The sequence below is a fragment of the Passer montanus genome, unplaced genomic scaffold, assembly GCF_014805655.1.
Source record: "Passer montanus isolate IOZ18808 unplaced genomic scaffold, ASM1480565v1 scaffold74, whole genome shotgun sequence".
NCBI classification, from domain to species: domain Eukaryota; kingdom Metazoa; phylum Chordata; class Aves; order Passeriformes; family Passeridae; genus Passer; species Passer montanus.
The window spans coordinates 2,895,351-2,915,949 of NW_024372592.1; the positions used below are offsets into that span (position 1 = coordinate 2,895,351).

The 20,599-nt window shown below is 42.1% G+C and overlaps 1 protein-coding gene across 3 annotated transcripts in view; it reads left to right on the forward strand.

Moving 5' to 3' along the window:
- CAMK1D (calcium/calmodulin dependent protein kinase ID) overlaps window positions 1–20,599 on the forward strand; it is a 211,935-nt gene that overhangs the window by 156,029 nt on the left and 35,307 nt on the right. For all 3 annotated transcript variants that reach the window (XM_039730902.1, XM_039730903.1, XM_039730901.1), the window contains exons 4-5: window positions 12,571–12,709; window positions 16,814–16,940. In XM_039730902.1, coding sequence (XP_039586836.1) covers window positions 12,571–12,709; window positions 16,814–16,940 — 266 coding nt within the window. The remainder of the gene's footprint in view (window positions 1–12,570; window positions 12,710–16,813; window positions 16,941–20,599) is intronic.

Here is a 20,599-nt window from a genome sequence, read left to right on the forward strand (position 1 = left end):
GTGTCTGTTTTCATCTCTGTGATTATATTCTTGGAAATTGTCTCTGTGATGAATTGATGATTTCCATTAGAAACATCTCCATGGCCTGGACTAAAACAGACACCAGCAAGGCAATAATTGAAGAATTATTAAAAGAAACCCTGGGGCACATTTGTGTTATGTAGGGTGTTCTGGAAACCTTCTTTTCTGTGAGCTCTGCTCCTAATAGATCTTTTAACAAATACTTGCCTTCATGGAAGGTTGGGGTTTATTTCTTTCTAAAGGCAGTAAATTTGGCTATTGCACAGAATAAAAGCAGTAAATCTGTGGCTGTGGTACCTGGTTTTAGTGCCAGGCAGCAAGCACAGGGTGTTGGTAGGATCTCCCTTTCAGCCCTCTCCATGCCCAGCTGGTTTCCCTCATGATTTTCCAGCACTTTTGGAGGCTGTTCTCTCTGCTGGCCAGGTTTGCCTGTGTTCCATTTGCTGCTGGTGGTGCCTCATTCCTCCCATCTCTCCTGGGGATGCCATGGTGAGCATTTCCTTAAGGAGCTCATCCCATGGCAGTTGAAGAGCAGAAATCACAAAAGCCATCCTGTTTCACATGCCTGAATTCTGAGGGTTTTTTTGAGAGTAAAGAATTAGGACCAGATGGGGTTTTTTTTTTTCTTTTTTTAAGAAACTGCCTCTTTTGTACATCATAAATCTTCCCTCAAGGCCGTGAGAGAATATCTGTGCTGCCCACCCTCCAGCCAAACCACAATAAATCAGCAGGTCCTGCTGGTCCCTGCTGGGCCTTATCTGTGCAAAGGGCTCAGCTTGGAAATCAGCTGTTGTTAATGGGAGAGGGCAGCTGGCCATCTGCAAATACACATGGAGCTGTAGTAGCCTGTGCTGCTCCTGCCCCTCAGCAATGCACCAGCAGCATCATGAACCCACTCACAGGCTTTGTGCAAGGAGGGAGCTGGGAAGGAGGGAGTGATGTGAAAAATTGGGGTTCATACATAGGTGAAAGCCTCAGGTGGGACACACCAAGCAGAGCTCAGCAGTCGTGGGTTACAGTGGGGTTGGAGCAGTGGGATTTAGACCAGTGTGTTTGCCTTAAACTGCTTTTGACAGGTTTGGGTTGGCTCTGTGTGTGGCTCATCCTCACTCACCATGGCCTGAGCCCGCTGTCCCCCTTTAGAGGGGAATGAGAAGAAGATTAATCAATTTATGTACAATCCTTAGGTTTCTGTTTCTCCTGTTCTTTCAGTGACATTATAAAGTGCCCTCTTGAAACTGAATTTATTGGCTAAGTATATAGTATTGCTCTTAATAGTCATGTAAGTTTTATTTAGCTGAAATTGCATCCAAGCTGTAAGAAATTAGATTGATGTTTCTCCACACCACTCAGAACTGCAGAAATTCATCCTTACTGTGGAAAACAAGAATATCTCGATTGAATAGCAGTGAGATAAACTCACAGGATGAAGCAGAGTGATTAAATGATATTGAGAAGTGAGCAATTGGAAACTGTATCTTCTGTTTAGGTTATATTTGATTCAATTCTGAAATACAGATGCCTAGTACTGGTCAATATCCTGTCCAGGAAAGCTCGTTCATTATTGATGCATAGGTAAGTGAAGATACTTAACATGGTAATTTAACATTCAAAATGGAGAACTGGAAATGAGCATCACTCAGCTTCTAGTTAGCTCTTCTCAGGTGGCTGTTGAATATAACTTTTTCAGAGAGAAAATTCAGATAGAAGCAAAAAAAAAAAGAGCCTACCAAGACCTAAATAAAGTTTCTCTAATACAGCTAAAGAGTCTCCAAGGCAGTGTTGAAAGGATTCCAGTGACAGAACATCCAAAATTATCATTGGAAAAAACTTCAGTGTAATTAGTCAGTGTGTGTAATTAACTGCTGGACAAAGGGATTAGTGGTATCTTCTAAGTCAAGCCTGTCTACACTGCTAAATGATGTCTTTTGTCCAGCCAGGAGCAATGGATCAGAGGAAAAAATTGTGCTGCCTTTGTTTTGTCTGGGGTCAGATTAGATTATCATAAAGGCTTTAAAATCTATGAATCTGTCATATTTGATTTTAAGTGAATGAGTCAAAAGACTCCCCTAATGTAGGTATGCACATTCAGACCAGAGCTGAGTGAATAATTCAATAATTAATTTGATGAGCACAAACATAAGAACATGAGTGCAGTTTTATTGGGTCATACCAAAGATTCATCTGTTCCAGGATGGCTCTTCAGATGACAAAGGCTTTTGTCTCAAATCCACCACCTGCTAATTCCATTAGGTCTCCCATTTCTTATCTGTGGTGTGAAATAATTCTTTATATTTCCTTGTCCACACTCCATCCTTCTCATGAATGGTTTAGTGGTGGACTTGGCACTGCTGGGTTAACAGTCAGACTTGATGATCTTAGAGGTCTTTTCCAGCCTGAATGATTCCACGTTTCTGTGGATTCCATGATTCTGTAGTGTTCGCCTCTGCCATCTCTTTTCTTTCTAAAACACATTCTCTCTGTTCACAGAGAGGCTCTCTGGTTCTGCTTGCTTTTTTGATCTGTACTTCACCAAGTTTCATTATAGTTTTGGCCAAAACATCTCGAGGACTCTTTCCATAGAGATCATCAAGGTGGGATTTGTCCAAAGGAACACAGAAATGGACATTTCTGCTCCTCACACCCTAGACATGCTGGCAGGAGGAGGGGATGTGGCAGCACCCATGCAGGTGCTCATTGTCCAGACTTGCAAGATCTGCTGAGATGAACTTTGTCAAAAGTATTGAAAGGGGGAGTGTTCCATCAATGCTTAGGAGGACAAATTATTTTCTGTTTTGCACTCATTTTTCTCCTAAATCTTCTGCTTGATTTTTCATGGCCACAGAATATTTCAGGGAATTGTTCTTGATAACTCCAACATATATTTCAACTCCAATGTGTATTTTCTGATATTTTTTTAAATTCTGTAATTTAAAATTGTGCATATAAAATAAAATTAGTTTTTCCTTGTACTTGAGTTATTTGTACATTTCTTAAGAAATACTTCATTATAACCAATTAGAATTCTGAAGTTTCTTTATCAATTCTCTGCAACTTTCTTGGCACTCAAAAGTTGGAGAGCATAATAATGACATTTTTAATATATATAGTTGTTGCAACAGTTTGATAAAACAAGATACCTATATAATTTAGAGTTAAGTTGGTCTGTTTGGTTTTCATATTTAGCTCACAATTTATTGTCTCCACAAACTGCTTGGAAAGTTGATATTTTTGCAACAATATATCTTGACCAGTTGGCAGCATTTCTCTTTTTTTTTGGCTCAAAATAAATTTTCCAGGGTTATATTTCTCTAGGACAAAGGGATGGGTCTATGTTGTACATCCTACAGATAAGCTGAAAAAAGTAGAATTTATGTGAGATAGAGGGGATATAAGGATCTTCAAAGCTCTTTCTGCACTGAGACAGGTATTAGTCAATACTATCTTTACATTGGCTATTTCTCTTATGACATCTGCCTGCAAACTTACTTTTGAGAAAGCAAGTGGAAAGCAAGTCATCTCAGAAAAAGGAATATTCACAACACCCCAAATTTCTATTAAATGTATTTCACTGAAAATCTGGGCTGTTTAAGCTCCAGCTGAGAGTGATTTTATTGCACTTTCCTGTGCTCCTTTCTGTTATTTAGTAGAATTCTCAGTGCTGCATTCACCTTATATTTCAAAATTGTTTACTATGTACTGTGTAATTTACAGTATCCATTTTCAGTTGCATCAGTTTGAATTATTTTTAGGTCTGTTCTTCCTAGTTAATGTTGGCAGGACATGCAGATTGGTTTCCATTGGAAAACAAGTCAAAAGGAAAATAAACCAAACCTATTAGTGCTGAAACATGACCTAGTTTTAAATTATTGTCAGGTGAGGAATCTCCTCCAGATTTTAACTGTCCACTTATTTTATGGAGAGATGGAGGAATAAGACAGCAGTTAGGAAATACATTGTTCCGTCCCTCAGATACTGGAAAATGTATTTTGAGCAGTGGTTTGTCCTACAGAGTTGTACTTCTCTGTTTCCCAGAAGCAAAGTGAAAAAGATTGAAGCAACAGGATCACATATATGTATATATATGTACACAATGAGCAAAAGTGGGCTGATTTACTGACAGCCCACAGAAGGAAGTGAATAAACCAGTGATCAATTCCTTCTTTTAAAACTATGCTTTTGAGATGTTTAATACATACTGTGTATTTCCTAATGACATTTTAAAAAATGCTGGTTTTTTCCACTGGTGAATACGATGTTTGCAGGGATGTGGTGATACCAAACTGATACAGATGAAAGTCACCACTGATGGGCTGCAGCTTTGCCTTTCCATTTAATGTAAAACCATGAAGGTAAACAGGCTGAAGTGCCAACTTTGTCATAGAATCATGGAATAGTTTGGGTTGGAAGGGACCTCAAAGGTCACCCAGTCCAACCCTCCTGCACTGAGCAGGAACAACTTCAACTACATCAGGCTGCTCAGAGCCCTGTCCAACATGACATTTGATGTTCCCAGGGATGGGAGATCCATCACCAGTCTGGGAACCTGTGCCAGTGTTTCACCACCTTCCATGGGTCCTTTTTCAAATTACAAGGAGCCCACTTGAGTGTGATCCACTTGCTAATCCCAGGATGATTCCTTGATTCCTGTGGAGGTGCCAATCAAGCTACAGGAGCTCAGAAGAGTGAAAAAAGGATGTGCCCATCTTCTGCACATCATGGTGTTTGCAGACCTCAGCAGAGTGCTAGAAATGTGCAATTTTGCTATGACTATTTCTGAGGATTTGAGTGCATGGTGGTGTTTTCAGAGGAAGCACTGGTTTCTCCCCTGTGCCTCATCATGATGGCAGCACTGAGGGAGTGCTGCTGTCACTGGCAGGTCCCACATCTTCTCCATGCACCACTGCCTGGGGGATGAGCACAGACAGGGGCAAGTGGTCTGCTGGCATTGAAAGGGCTGTCATAAGCTGTCACTCAGAACAGTGTAATCACAAAAGACTTAAAAACCTAATGTCCTTTGTCATTTGGTTGCCTCTGGTTCAGTCACACCTTTTACAGCTGATAGGACCAGGGCAAATTTTGAATATAATGTTGAATTTTTGTATGTGGAATAAAATTTTGGATAGAACAAGAGAGCATTGACCTTGAAGAATCATGGACTCAAAAAGATCTCTGCAGCAGGGATTCTGTGAAGGAAAATGCTGTCTCCAAAGATTTTAACTGCCAAACTGTATTACATCCCTGAGCAGAGCTTTCCAGAGTCTTGCCCCAGTGGAAACAGAGGTCTGTTCTCCAAAGCACAACCTCACTACAGCTGCTCAGCAAATGTCACATGAAACTTTTAATGCAGGAGGAAAATTAATTAGTTTGCTCAGTTTCATTCAGAAAAATGACCACAGCATTTTTGTCCAATTGTTTCCCAAACAACCCCACAGGGTGGGGAGCTGCCCTTTGGAGCAGCCATCATCACAGGGCTGAAAAACCAGAATAAATACCATGGCAATGTTGCTTTGCATTTTCTCTTCACAACCTGGAAGGAGGTTGTAATGAGGTGGGATCTCTTCTCCCAGGAAACTCTTGATAGGACAAGATGGAATGGCTTCATGTTGCACCAGGGAAGGTTTGGGTTGGATATGAGCAAAATTTTCTTGGCTCAACGAGTGGTCAAGCACTGGAACAGGCTGTCCAGTGGAGTTGATATCCCAGGAAGTGTTCAAAAAGGGAGTTGCTGTAGCCCTTCAGGATATATTTTAGTGGGTATGGTGGTGTTTGGTCAAAAGTTGTGCTTGGTGTTCTTGAAGGTCTTTTCCAGCCTGAATGATTCTGTCTTTGAATAGCACTATCAAAGGAGAGGGTGGTAACACCTATCCATCCCTCCCTGCCATATGCACACACCTACATTCTAGAAAAATAAGCCAAAACTAATCCTGTGTCCTTTCTTTGGTGGCCTTGGAGCCTATATTTATGTCGCCGGGAGATTTTAAGCTGGGTGATTTAAAGATACAATAACAAGGAAAGTCCTCACCTTTTTCAAGCTGTATATTTTATGGTGTGCTGCAAATGAGAAAGCCAGAGCAGTTTTCTGACATATTTACTGAATAAAGCAAATCTCTGTAGGCCATACAGTAATTCTGTAGCAATATCTGTCCCTGCCTGATTAACACTCTAGATTATTACTTTACAAGGAGAATTTGCATCACGTACTTCTATTTGCAAGAGGTCAGACTAAATAATCATAATGTTCCTTTCTGGGTCTAAAATCTATTAATCTGTTTACTCATTTTCCTTTTATGTGTTGCTTCATTTGAACAATTACTTGAGGGTGGCCAATTTCTCTTTCCTTTCAAACACCACATTGGCCAGGTTTGCTTTCTTGTTCTCATGCATTTTTCACAATGCAGAGGAACTCTACAGCCAAACAGAAAAGCCCTCTATTAAAAACAAAATACATTTTGAGAACTAAATTATTTGTCTTAATAAGAATTCTTTCATTAGGGAAATGTAATACTCAAAGGCAGAACTTCTCAGGAATAGTCCCTTCAGTCTTTCTTATCTCCCCTCACACTTCAGCTTCCTGCTGAGTTCTGTGCTGTTTCTGATTTATATTGTAGGAAACTGTGAATGTGTAACTTCTGATAGATAAGCTGCTCACAATTATAGGGTAATGCTCATATTTAACTTACTTTTCATAGTGTCCTGGGAGGCCTCCTGCTCCAATTTCTGAAATCAGTCCTCTTTTTTGTTTAGCATCCCTAATGTGCAAGTTTAAACAGCATTAGTGAATCCCTAGGGATGTGTCTGCCTTTGCAGGGTGGTTCTTCTAACCCAGCATGATGTATGGTGACTTGTCCAAAGGAGAATGGATCATGACTTGGACTGCATGGAAGCATCAGGTGGACTTAACACCTTTCTGGAGGAAAAAGCCTACAAGCTCTGAATAGCTTTGCTGGGATTCTTCTTGTAAATCCACCACGGATGAGTTCATCAATAAGACTCCTGATAAAAAGCAATTAAACTGTCAAGCAGTAAATGACCCAGAGCAATTCCAGCCTGTAGTACAAAAGAGGAAGAAAAGCATCCGTGTTTTGCCAAATGGCAAAGAAGTCAAAGTGATATTTCAAAGGTTGTTATTTTCCAAGCTCTTAAAACAAGCAGAAAGGTTCCTACACTCAGTAAGTGGGGGATACAGGGATGAAGAAATGAGAGGATTTCTCTGCACATACAGACAGTCCACCAAGAGAAAGAAAGGGTAACATGAATACATTAATATGACTAACTTATTTTTAATTCCGGTGTTTATTTGTTCTTTTATTCATTATTTATTCACCTGAAGTCTAACATATGTGGGGATGTCCCCCACCAGGCAGCCCTGCTGAGGGGACAGTCTGGCAGGTATCTGGTGACCTGCAGTGTGTGGGTGCAGGTTTCACTCTGCTGGCAAAAACACCAGAAATTCAGAGAGATGGGCTCTTGTGTTCTGTTTATGAGTTTAGGGGCCTTAAATCACAAGGGAGTTCTTGTTTGGTTCTCATTTTTCATCAAAGTACTTCTTTGAAACATTGCACCTTCTGCTTTCCTGATGGTGCTGCAGAGGAACAGGATGCTTTGGGAAAAGTTTGATAATGTCCTTTCTCTTTACCTGCAGCATGGGCTGTTTTATTTTTGTTTGACAGTTTGGTTCTTTCCTGATGAACTGATGTGAAATGGGTTAATGCAAAGGGAAGGTGTAACAGTAATGTGTTTAAATGTAATAGTCATGTGTTTAAATAGTAATGTATTTATGTGTTTTAAAAAAGACTGGATGTGACAGTCAGTGCCATGGTTTAGCTGAGGTGTTGGGGCATGGGTTGAACTCCATGATCTTGAAGGTCTCTTAGTGATTATGTGAATTCTGTAAATTCTGTAATGCTGAGATGTTCCCTCATCTCTCACAAGTTACATCTGTGCATTAGAAATTGCACAAATATGGAAACTGTGGTGTCAAGGACTGAAACCAATCCTTGAACAGAGCCTGAGTATTTATTGGAACACTGTTAGAGTGACCTCTCCTTTGCCTCTAATGAGCATTGCAAGGTCTTTCAGGGTCCTTTTTTTACTGTCTGTGCAGGGTGTTCAGCCAGCAGTGTACACACTGAGAGCCCAATTAACAAGGTAGCTCGTCCATGTACAAAACCATTGGTATTTTCAAAGTTTTTTGAAACCTGTCCTAAACTGAGTCACTCAGTGTGGCAGCTTGTGCTGGAGGTTTAGATCTTCATTTAAACATCAAACTGGGAAGAAACAAGAAGCAAAACCCCCAAATCCAGTCAGGAAAATAAAAGATTATAAATATAACTGTAGGAATTTATTGCAAACTCCATCACCAGCCTAGGTCCTCTGAAAGATTTGTATCATCTGCATGATCAATACATGAAGTCTCCTTAGTGAATCACTAGATCTGGAAGCTTTTCTCTCAGGAAACCCTGGAAACAGAGTGCAATCTGTGTTTCCCCAATGGAATTGCAGATAATGTCTCTTTTGTCATATGGTCAAGTTGGGTTCTACTGTCCCTCCTCAAACTGGGTGTTAATGGAATTACATCCTGGCCTGTACCAGCAACAGTGTGGCCAGCAGGACCAGGGCAGTGACTGCCCCCCTCTCCTCAAATCCTATTTCCTTTCACCTTGAATGTTTGCTCTGGCCTTTTTCATGTGCCTTGGGTAAAAGATGTAGTAGAAGTTAAAGTATTCATATTTATGGCTGGGTTTGGTTGTGTTTTTTTTCATTCTAAACAAAATTATTCTTCTGGTCATTGGTTTGAAATTGTTTCCTGTTGCTGGAGGCAAGCAAGGCATATTCTGGGGTGTCCATGTGCCATAGGGACACTTGGCTCAGCTCCTGCTCCAGGTGCTGGACTTTTCCCAAGCTGCTTGGAGAACCTGGGAAAAACCACTGCTTGGTGGCTGAGCCAGGACCAGAGGCTGGAGCCACACATGTTCCATCCAGGCAGTCCCAGCAGGCACATCCACACAGAAGAGGCAGTTGTGGCTGCTTTGCTGCGTTTTGCCCAACTCTGAGTCCCTGGGCAGGGCTGAAGCTACTCTGGATCACGGTGTGACACTTGAGCTGCTCCAGAGTTAAATGATTTCCAAGTACCTGAACTTGGCAGGTTGACTTTTGACTCCGTTGACTTTTTCTTTGCTAGGAACCAAGATTGAAATCATCAGGGGAAAAAGGTTCCTTTTGCTGTTGTTTGTGTGTCCAGCTCCATGAGCCAGTGCCAGCTGCAAGACAGGAGCACTCCTCTAATTTCCACTAATGAGAAATCCCTCCTACCCTTTCTTTCTGGACAGAAAATTCTGTCTTAAATTCCTTTAAAACAAAGACCTAATTCTGCTCTTACTGCCTGCAGTTTCAATTCTGCCTCAAAATTGCCATGGAGAGGGCAGAGCTGGATGGTGCCATTAAAAAGAAAATAATTATTCCAGAGTATTAAAGACTGGAACAAACTGCAGGAACGCTTTATGAGTTCCCAGGTCTGCTCAGAACAGATGCCAAGTCCCATCTCAGCAGGGCAGAGGGGGTTGGGATCAAGACCAGCAAACAGGCCACATCTCCACCATGATTTTAGATCTCAGATGCTGTCCCACAGTTGCTTTTGCTGGTTTTCTCCTGTAACAGCACTGACTTATGTCAGTCCTTGGGTGCTGTGCAGGGAGCAGCATTCCCAATGACATTATTATTATTTTGAGTTAACCCTATCTTGGAGGAGAAAAACCTTAAGGACACAAGCTCCATGTGGAAAGTAGCCATGGCCTTGGGTGCTGAGTTGAAGAGCATCCCAGGGAGGTGGAGCTCAGCCAGGAATCTTGCCCCCAGCAGGGAGATTCTAGAGGTGATGCAAACCTGTAATGCACAATAACACAGAGTCACCACACTAACAAATGAGAGAACCTTAGCTCTCTGAGTGTACCTGGGATGGTGTCTGCATTCTCAACAAACAAGGGCCTGCAAATGTGAGGGCTGCTCCTCCTGAGTGCTCTGTTAAGCTCTGGTTTGCAGAGCATCATTTAAGAGGTTGCAAATATTTTCCGTGTGTTGAAATAAAATTATAAGCAGATTGAGCCCGGGTACAGTAGATCCACTGACTAAATCTGACTAAGAAAAGCTTTCAATTAAAGAATGAGGCTTAAGGGGGTGGGCTGGCATGGAGGGAAATTCTGTCAATTTAGTGAAAAATATTTTGTGGAAATACACTCTCAAAGGAGAGTTCCCCTGTGCAGAGAAGCATGTGATGTAAATTGGTATCTACTAAAGCAGCCCATTGCTTGAGTGTAACAAAAGTAACTGCATGAAACTGCAAAACAGCACACACTGCATTTTCATGGGGAAATGTGCTGTGTTCTAGGATATTAATTACAGTGTGGGCTCAATTTTCAGTGCAATCAATCCACAGGAAACAAAGGTACTGCAGGGGAAATATAAAAAGACAGTCAGCTAATAGGAGCCATATTCAATAAAATTGTATCTGCCTTCAGTGAACAGTGACGGTGAGGTGTGTCTGCTCTCCCTTGGCAGGGCACAGGATGGGCTGGGCCAAGAGGGGCTTGGAGCAACACTCTGTGTATTTGCACATATGTGTATAAAAATATGTATACGTGACAAATACAACTCCTGTTTTGAGAAACTGGGAAAGGAAGGGATTTAATTCAGGCTGCTGGTGGACTTCAGACCCTGGGTGAACTTCACCTTTCCTGCAGCTTCAGTATAGTGCCAGTATGTTAGTGAGCTGTTTGTTTTGTTTGCCTAGCACTTAATAAAAGGATTATCTGCTTTCTCTCTTTTAGGGTTTCCAGGGTTGCTTTTCATTTTCTAAGTTGAATGTGTTCATTTTTAGTGGTAGCATTCTCTCCCATTCAGGCTCCAAACTTCTCTAGGAAGTGACTTCATGTTATTATTCAAGCAGATTACTGCCTGGAGTGGCTGAATTACCTAGTGTTCATGTAATGGCAAGCTCTCAGTCCATATGCATTTAATGACTGTAATCATTTGTTATTTTCTCTTTATTAGGTTTGTTTTTAAAGAAAGTTTTACTGTGCTATTTATGATATGCTAAGTGGTGCAACTTGCTGAAGAAACATATCGCATACATTTTATTTTTTAATAGGTTTTGCTTGCTAAAATGGAAATCTTTTATTTACCCTAGTAGGGTAGTTTTTTGCTGACAGTTTTATTATTTCAATTACTCAGAAATTTCTTTCCTCTTTTGTTTCCTCAGATACTCCTCCAGGGAGTTTTAATGTGCCATTCTTTATTTAAAATTGGGTTCAGAATGTGTTATTTCTAGCAAGGCAGGGAAAAAGTGCAGTACAGCAGACATTAAATAGTGGGATGTCAAGGTTTTATTGTCTTTCCTCTTTGAGTTGTGGAATCCTTTCCTCATTTGTGTCATCTGGTGATGAATTGCACTGATAATCTGTGTTCCTCATCAATAACTGTCTCCTACCAGTGCCAGGCAGAGGCTGTGCTCTGCCTAAAGAGCTTGTGGCTGCAGATAAATGAGCTTACATGTGTGACTAAAGGAGGGGACCTCTGAGAGCATTTAAAATTGTCAGACGTGCAGGCTACTTTAATAAAATAATGTTCTATAGGTAGTGGCTGCAACTCCTGAATGCATTTCACTGGCTAGTGGGGAAAGAATGAGACCATTCCTCTGGGCAAATCCCAAGCCTTGGTCAGTGGAGTGAAAAGTGAACCCCAGGGGATCATGAAAGATGTGAAATTTACAGCCTGAGTGGGCCAGCAGCAGCAGATGGAATTGCCTATGCAAAGTTCTCTAGGGTGGGACAGCAAGGAAAGCAGGGTCAGCTCCCCTGGCTCTGGCTGGGGTGTGACTGTGACTCCCTCTGCAAGTGCTGGTGGGTCTTTGACCACTCCCAGATGTGTGATGGATTTTCCATCATAGCCTGACCAGTCCTTGGAGAAAATCAAACTCAGTTCATAGGACCATAGAATATGCTGAGTTGGAAGGGACCCATCAGGATCGTGGAGTCCAGCTGGCCCTGCACAGGACACCCCAATCACACCCTGTGCCTGAGAGCATTGTCCAAATGCTTTTGATCTCTGTCAGGCTCAGGGCTGTGACCACTTCCCTGGGGAGCCTGTTCCAGTGCCCAGCCACCTCTGGATGAAGAAGCTTTATCTGATATGCAACTTGAGCCTCTCCTGACTCAGCTTCAGGCCATTCCCTTGGTCCTGTCACTGGGGACCAGAAAAGTGACCAGTGCCTGCCCCTCCACTGCCCCTCATGAGGATGTTGAGGAGCACAATGAGGTCTCCCCTCCCGGCTGACCAGACCAAGTGACCTCACCCCCTAACACATAAGTCTTCCCTTCCAGACTCTTCCCTATCCTTGTGGCCCTCCTTGGGATGGTGGGGGAGCCCCAGAGCTGCAGGCAGATCTGCTCTGGCTGCCTGTGTCTACTGCATGGCCTTGACCATCCTTTAATGATACAGAAAGGGCATTACAAAGCACATCCTCACTCTTCTGCTTCCCGTTGTGTTTTCCAGAGTGTCTGGGGGAGAGCTCTTTGACCGCATTGTGGAGAAGGGTTTCTACACGGAGAAGGACGCCAGCACCCTGATCCGGCAGGTCCTGGATGCTGTGTACTACCTGCACCGCATGGGCATCGTGCACAGGGACCTCAAGGTACAGCCACAGCACCACTCTGGCCCCTGGGCAGCGTTAATGAAGGCTGTGTCATTGTGTGAGCCTAACAAATGTGTGCCCTGGGACTGGCTCCTCCAGTAAGGTTGTACCATAGGAGAGGTGCTCCAAAGCCTCTTGGAAACCAGCCCCCACCCCGAGGATCCCCTTGATGGGGAGACCCCTAAAAAGTTCTGTGCTGCTATTGAGAGATGAACAGGACTTGTTTTTTTCAGTCTTCAGGTTGCAGTTTATTTTTCTCGTATCAGAAGTTGAGCACACCATCTACATATCAGACCTAGTGTACAAAGAAAAGGCACCAAAACTCACAAGACGCACAGGTTCAAGGCCTTTTAAAGCTATTTTGCCCAATTAATTCTTAGAACATATTTTATTTCTACCTTTCTACCAAAAACTAATTATTTGTCTGTTCATGCAACATCTGAATTGCGGCTCTTTCTAACCAATCACTCTGTGCCACCAGCACTGCAGAAAATAGAGTAGATGAAGAACAAGGAGATCAGACAATGCCCAAAATCCTTCATGTTGTCTTCTATCTACCTCCATACTGAAACCCCAAAACTCTAAGTTTTTCACCCTGTGATAAACTATACTACTATCTATTTCACACGTAAATTCCAATTCATCCCATAGTCTTGGAAGCTTTCTCCATGGATGATGGTTAAAAGCAGTGTTCTCCTGGGCATCAGGACTTCTCAGCACAGGCAGAGAAATATTCCCTGGGTTCCAACCCCATGGAATTGGTTTTAATGAGGACTCTGCAGTCAGGGCAGTTAAGAGTGGGAGCTTTGCACTTAAGATGTGAGGAGAAGCCATTAAGACCCGAAATGTTACATTAAGGCAAAAACTCCATCTCAGCTGAGGTGTGTTCACTGCTATAAGGAATTTTGCAGGTTTGTTGTGCTAGATTTACTTTTACTTAATAATATAACAGTAAAAGTTAAATTGTAGGGGAAAGCTGAGTGATTTCCTATCATTTGGAGCAGTGTTTTTGTTAACACCAAGGTTTCTTCTAAGGACCATTGTGTGCCAATGTGATCTTTAGATGATTTTCCTTTCAGCTGCACCATATTGTCACATCTAAACCTCTCAGCTTTTCAGGTTAAAAAAAAACCCTAAATGATGTTGTTTTATTGTTTTCTTCCAGTATCTTAAGTGTCATTAAGACAAGCAGAAAGGCTTGGATTTGATAGCACTTTAGTGTTTTAAGTAATAAATTAACAGAAGATACTAGAAAAATATCTAAATTCCAAAGAAAACTGTGGATTCAGCTCCTGTGCTAGTTAATTCTGCCAATGTTTACTGCCAGAAATGAAGATTTCAGTGATGGAAATAACACCTCTGGCTGCATTTTGGAGGGATGCTCCAAACAGGAGTTTCCTTGGATGTTGAGGCAGAGCTTGCATTTTCCCCCTGTAAAGAGAGTGGAATTTGGCTACATGTTATGAGCCTTATATAAGCCTTATAAAAAGGTTTAATGAACACTAATAGAGTCAAGAGGCACTGCAGTCCAGTCCAGGCAGTCCCAAATAATGGGTTTCCTGTAAGGAGGCATGCTTAGGCTTCCATCTCCTACAGTCTCCACATCTTGCCCTCAGCTCCTGTTCATTTCCTGCCCTTATGCTGAAGTACGTAGAAACATTCTTATATTTGTAAGAGCTCCACAGAATTCCAGTAGGGAAGTGCTGTATTTTAACATGACCATCTTGCTCCCAAATTCAACTTTTAGTAAATAACTTCAGGCTTCTTTCTGGCACCAGCATTTTTGGAGTGAGGTCCAAGTCTTAATTCAGACATTCCATTGTACAAGCTCTTGGTATTCCCATATTTATAATCTAAAGCAGGTTATACCTCTCATTTTAAAAAATAATCTTATTTTAAAGTTCCTGCAATAAAATATGGGATTTGATGATATGGGAATTAAATTCATGTACAAATTACTTTCAGAGTTTATGTAAGGCCAAGCTGAATTTAGATCAAACCAATCTTCTCCAGTGGTATTTTGTAGCAGAGTAGCTCTTTTTCTCTTTCTCTCTTTTGTTTGCAGATTTTTGTCAGTACCATATCAATTGTCAAAATGACTCATAAAATACAGTATATGAGGAACACCTGCTGTGAAATTCTGTTAACAAAAACATACCATGATGAGAAAAACAGGGATATAATAAGACTTTTTATCATTTCAAATTATCAAAATAAGTGTAAGCTTCAAAATGAAACTCTGGGAAAGAATCCACTCTACAAAAATACAACCTGTGAAACATCTATAACAATTATTTATTGTAACTGTGTGTTTATTCAGATACAAAAACAGTACTTGCTGTAGCTGGTAAAAGCAGGTCTGGGCTCCAAGTCTCCAATCTAAGTAATGCAAGAGCAGATTAGAAGAGATGGCAGGAGGTGATGTCTGGGGAAACTCCAGGGTGCACAAAAGGAGTGAAAGGCTCAAGCAGCTCTACTTGGTACAGAGCCACCTTGTTAACGTTGTTTGAATCAAAAGAATTATTTTAAACAAATTTGCCTTTTAAGTGTATGGGTTTCTTGGGCTTACTGAATGTGAGTATATGGGAACCTGAAGTGAGTTATCAGAAATTTTTAGGAAATAACTGCTTTTCTCTTAATTCCAAGTCTGCCAACCCCTCAGCAGATCACAAGAGCAGCAGTAAAAATTAGGAGTGACTCCAGCCTAGGGCAGAGCATGGCATGAAACTGTAGTCCCTAAAAGAGTGTCAACACTAGAGAGTCCAATTAAAGCACTGGACTTGCAAGTTATCATGAGAAAGATAAGTGGTACAACTACATGTTTATTTTTAGAAGCCAAATAACTTCCTTTTTACACTGCTGGCCCACGGCTGTGGCTTGCAGATCCTCTCCTGGCCATTGTGTCATTTCCACATGTCCCATGGATGAAGCCATCACTTGATGCTGGGGCTGGAAAGCCAGGAATGGCTTTAACCTCCTGAAGGGGCACATTGCCCTCCAGCACCCCTTCATCCTCCCTTTCCCACATGGAGAAGGCAAGGTGGATGCTGGTGCTGCTGAACTGCAGCTTCTCCTCCTCACAAATCCAAGCTTGGATGTGTCCCAGGGAGCATGAGGATGTTGTGTGGCTGCAGCTGCTCCTCACCATTCCCTGGAGCACGCAGCAGGCTGCGTGTCAGCATTTGTGCCAGCTTTGGGCAAAGACTCCACCAGGGCTCTCTAGAGATGCTGGGTACCCATCACTTTTGTAGGTGAAGACCCAAAAGTCCAAACCCCATTGCCTGCAGGCTGAGTGCTGCAGGTGTGGGCCCTTTCATGAGCCCAGGTGTTAAGTATGGGAAGAGGTGGGCTCTCACAGCACCAGCAAGAGCTTTGCTGTGTAGCAGCAGCACACTCAAAACACGTGGATGCAGGGCTGTCTGGAGCAGATGGAGGCTGGTTGGGCTCTCCAAGCTGCCTGACTCTGGTATGAAAAGTCACAAGGCTTTGTGGAATGATCCTTGTTTTCTCTTACCATAAACAAGTTGCTGTGCTTAGTGCTATAGCACATTTTTCCTTCAGCGTTTTTTCCTAATCAACTCTAGCTGAAATAGCCTTGCTTCAGGTCTGTTAACTGTAAAGGCATTTCCTCTCTCAAAACAGTTTGTTTCTAGTGGAGAAGATATAAAAGTTCTCTAATACTTCCTGTTTTCCTTTTTCTTTTTTCAAATACTATCTGAAATTTTTTAGTACACTACCTGGATTTGCCATATTTACTTGCTTTCAAATTAATCCTGTTTCACCACTCTGAAGTAAAAAACCATCAGACATATCTCACAAGTAAGGGATGAGCCTTAGGTCTTATTTGAGGTGCCAGAGGAGAAGTTTGTTGTCCCAGAAAAGTTGCTCAAAGCTCAGGGTGTCAAGGTCTTTCATTTGTTGCCATACAGGAGTCTGGAGAGGATCTCCATGTAGGTTTTAAGAACAACTCTTTAGGCTTAGGGCAACGAAATTATGCTTGTGTATGGTGTGACTAGGGATTGTATTAAATGCAATGCATGGGTCACCAGGTGTTGTTACTGAACTCACATATTCAAAACTCCTTTTGCTTATTCTCCTTTCTAGCCTGAGAACCTGCTTTACTACAGCCAGGATGAGGAGTCAAAAATCATGATCAGTGACTTTGGATTGTCGAAGATGGAGGGTAAAGGAGATGTGATGTCCACAGCCTGTGGCACTCCTGGCTATGTCGGTAAGAGGTTTGCTTATATTTTAGTGAAAATGAAATAATACTCATTTTCTGGTACTGGTACATGGTGCACGTGAGATTTTACAGATATTTGTTGGAATTTAATGTTTGCCTGTGCTCTGTCTAGTGTGCTCTTCCCCTTTGGGGTACAATTCTGCAATCCAGCTCTGGGTTTGTGGGATTCACTTTCATGTTTTCAGTCCTTTGTGGAATGAGTGTTCTCCTGCTTTAGCTACACCAGGAGCATGGGAAGAATAGCTTCAAATGTATTGCTCCTACAAGCTCCTAGGAAACTAAGAAGCTTTAATGACATGCATAATTTTAATCATAAAGAATAGCATTTGCCAGATTCCTCTGGTAGCAAAATCAAAGAGCTGCATTTATTCAGATAAGTTCAGTAATCCTCTGTTAAAATCATGTTAAGTTACTGGCTCAGATGTTAAAATGCCAAAGCTCTTTAGATCCTTGGGCCTTCCTGGACAGTGTCAAATTGTTTTCTGTAATTTAATCTTTGCTCTTCTGTCCATTTGGTAGTGATTGTGCAAGGCCACCTTATTAGCAGCATGTTTACCAGCAGCCTTTGAAAACAGTTAAAGTAGCTGAAAGTGAGCATTAGATGGCAGGTGGTGATGAGGTCTGTTTGAGCAAATACATTTAAAAGGCTCCCTTTGTGTACAAGGCATCCAGCAAGCCTGTGCCTCCTGCCACACCAGGATCATCAGCTGAGGTGGGAAAATAAAACTCTGGGGTATCCATGAAATCCATGAAACTGACAGTGGATAGATTTCTCTCAGATCTTTCCAGCAGGAAAGACTGGATGCTTTCCAGCTGTCAGAAGCTCTTTTTACTTTGCAGCTGCCACCTCACCTCTTTTCAGAGCTCTGATGATATCATGGTACAACAGCTCAGATTAGGTGATTATGACACACTGATACAGATTTGTCACAGGTACTTTTTATGGGCATTATCTTCACACTGTGCAGACACACTCTAGCCCAATAAAATCAGGAAAAGGAACAGATTTCTGTGCTTTTCCCATCAATGTTTTATTTTAAGACATGGGCCAGGATGCACGCTGAGTAGCAGTCTTGTGTAATCACACCAGACTGGAAATCTTCTCCCAAAGCAGTAGCAGGAATTGAGCTGAGATAGCAATTTTCATAACTTTTGTTGTCAGCTCTTCTGTCCTTATCAAACATGTTTTATTTAGCTCTGAAATGGGCACTGACTAGAACGAGTCTCAAGATACAGGAAAGCTTAGATGATGTTTGCTGAAGTGCTGATGAAAATGAGGGAGTGACTCTGCTTGGTCTCTGAGTGGTCTCATGCAGCCTCTCATTATTCCTATTTACATGAGGAAACTTGCTGTTTTGGAGAGGAAGCTCTTGGAGCCTGTGACAGGAGCTGTAGTGCTTTCAGAGATGTTTGAGAGCTCTCATTACCCATGGTCTGGCCTCTGATGGCTGCACAAGTGCCCCCAGGCTTGTTGTTACCTTGCTGAACACAGGATTTACCCATCCTGGTTCAAGAGGTCATGACCACTTATTTCTGAAGTGCTGACAGGACTTTTCCCCCTCCTTCACAAAGAAAACAGCTTTAAATATTTGTTCTGTTGTTGTTTTTTTTTTTCCTGCAAAGGATGCAGCTACTCTTTAGTGCTGTACTTTTTTTTTTTTTTATGTAATAGGTTGCTCAGACAACATTTTCCAAGCTCAGAAGGTTTTTGTTGTTGGTCACTGTGGTGATACCCACAATGGTCCTCCTTGAGTGTTACACCTGAATTTGTGGCTTCTGCATAAGTGGTCTGCAACTTGCCCACACCCAAAAGCTTTCATGTCTTCCAGTGTCACTCCAGCTTGCAGCACCTCCCAAGTGCCCTCAAATCAATGGAAGAGTCATTTCTCCTAATTGAGGAATAAAAGTCCCCAGCCTGGCTAGGGCAGAAAAATGCCACAGCCCCAACCCACCAAGTGCCCTGTCTGCCACCTCTTTTTGTGTTTTTCTTTCCCATGTATTTTACCTCAGGTTAAATAACACTCAGAGATCTTGGTGGCCACGAAGGCCATTGGCACCTGGCCTGCATTAGGAATTGTGTGGCCAGCAGGAGCAGGGAAGTCATTCTTCCCCTGTACTCGGCGCTGGTGAGGGCACATCTTGAGTACTGTGTCCAGTTCTGGGGCCCTCAGTTCAGGAAGGATGTTGAGATGCTTAAGCACATCCAGAGGAGGGCAACAAGGCTGGTGAGGGGCTTGGAACACAAGCCCTATGAAGAATGTTTGAAGGAGCTGGGGTTGTTTAGCCTGGAGAAGAGGAGGCTTAGAGGTGACCCTATTGCTCTCTACAACTTCCTGAAGGGAGGCTGTAGACAGGTTGGGGTCAGTCTCTTCCACTGGGCAGCAATGGACAGAACAAGGGGACAGTCTCAAGCTACGTCACGGAACGTATAGGTTGCATATTAGGAAAAAATTTTCACTGAAAGAATAATAAAGTACTGGAATGCTCTTCCCAGGGAGGTGATAGAATCACTATCTCTGGATGTGTTTAAAAAAAGACTGGACATGGCACTTGGTGCTATAGTCTAGTTGAGGTGTAGGACATAGGTTGGACTCGATGATCTTAGAGGTCTCTTCCAACCTCATTATTCTGTGATTCTGTGATCCATCACTTAAAACAAATTTTCTTGGGAGATGGGAAGAAAACCCTATTTTTATCAGTTTAACCATTTTGCTTTCAAATAGCTAGGAGACATATAGGCGCATATCACATGCCAAGGACACCCAGGGCTCTGTTAAGTCACTGTCATCTGCTACAATTGGTACTTCATCTCCAGAAATGGGTCCAGTCAGATCCCACTTTGCAAAGTGCTGAACAAGCTTCTGACTCAGAAGCAGACCTGATCTTAACTCATGTCTGCTGCCCAAGTATTTACAAGTATGCAAACCCCCTGTCATTTCTGTCTAATTTCCTTGATCAGGATATACTTTAAACTCCTTGTTCTTCATTTTCATCTCAACTTTTCTTATTTTCATCTGCAAAGAACAGTAGTATCCATGACACTAAATGCCTGTTTATGTGGTCTGGAAATTTATTGAATAAGGAAGGGTGTAATTATAATTAAATCCCTTAACAAATATCAGTTTTCTTTCTGAAAAACAAAATATTACCTTTCAAATTAGACTATATCTGAAGTGTGCATGGCCAATAGGGCATTAGGACTTCAGCTTTTAAAGCTCTGCCTTGAAGATTAAATTACTGTCAAGAGTTCCATGTTCTTATTTTTTCAGGAGTTTTGTTAGAGATTTTGGCACTGTGATGAAAAGCTGATGGTTAAGATAATTTGACCCAATTATCTGAGCCACTTTTGTTAAGAGGCCAATCTAAATGTTTGCTTACTGAAAAGGGAATCTGATAATACAGCCTCTTCTAAGAAGGTCTTGCATTTTCTTATCTGCTTACCATCTTATCCCCATTTCTTATGGAAAGAGTCTGGGTGATGAGCTGGGACTAGACACCCGACTTTTAAATAGCACCTGAGCTGGGAAAGGTGAGGCAGCTTGTGTGGCTCATTTCACTGCAGATGAGGTGTGAGGACTGACCTGCATGGGTCTGAACCCATTGTCCAATGTGGAGAAGAAGTGGTGTTTTCAAAACCCTGGTTGATG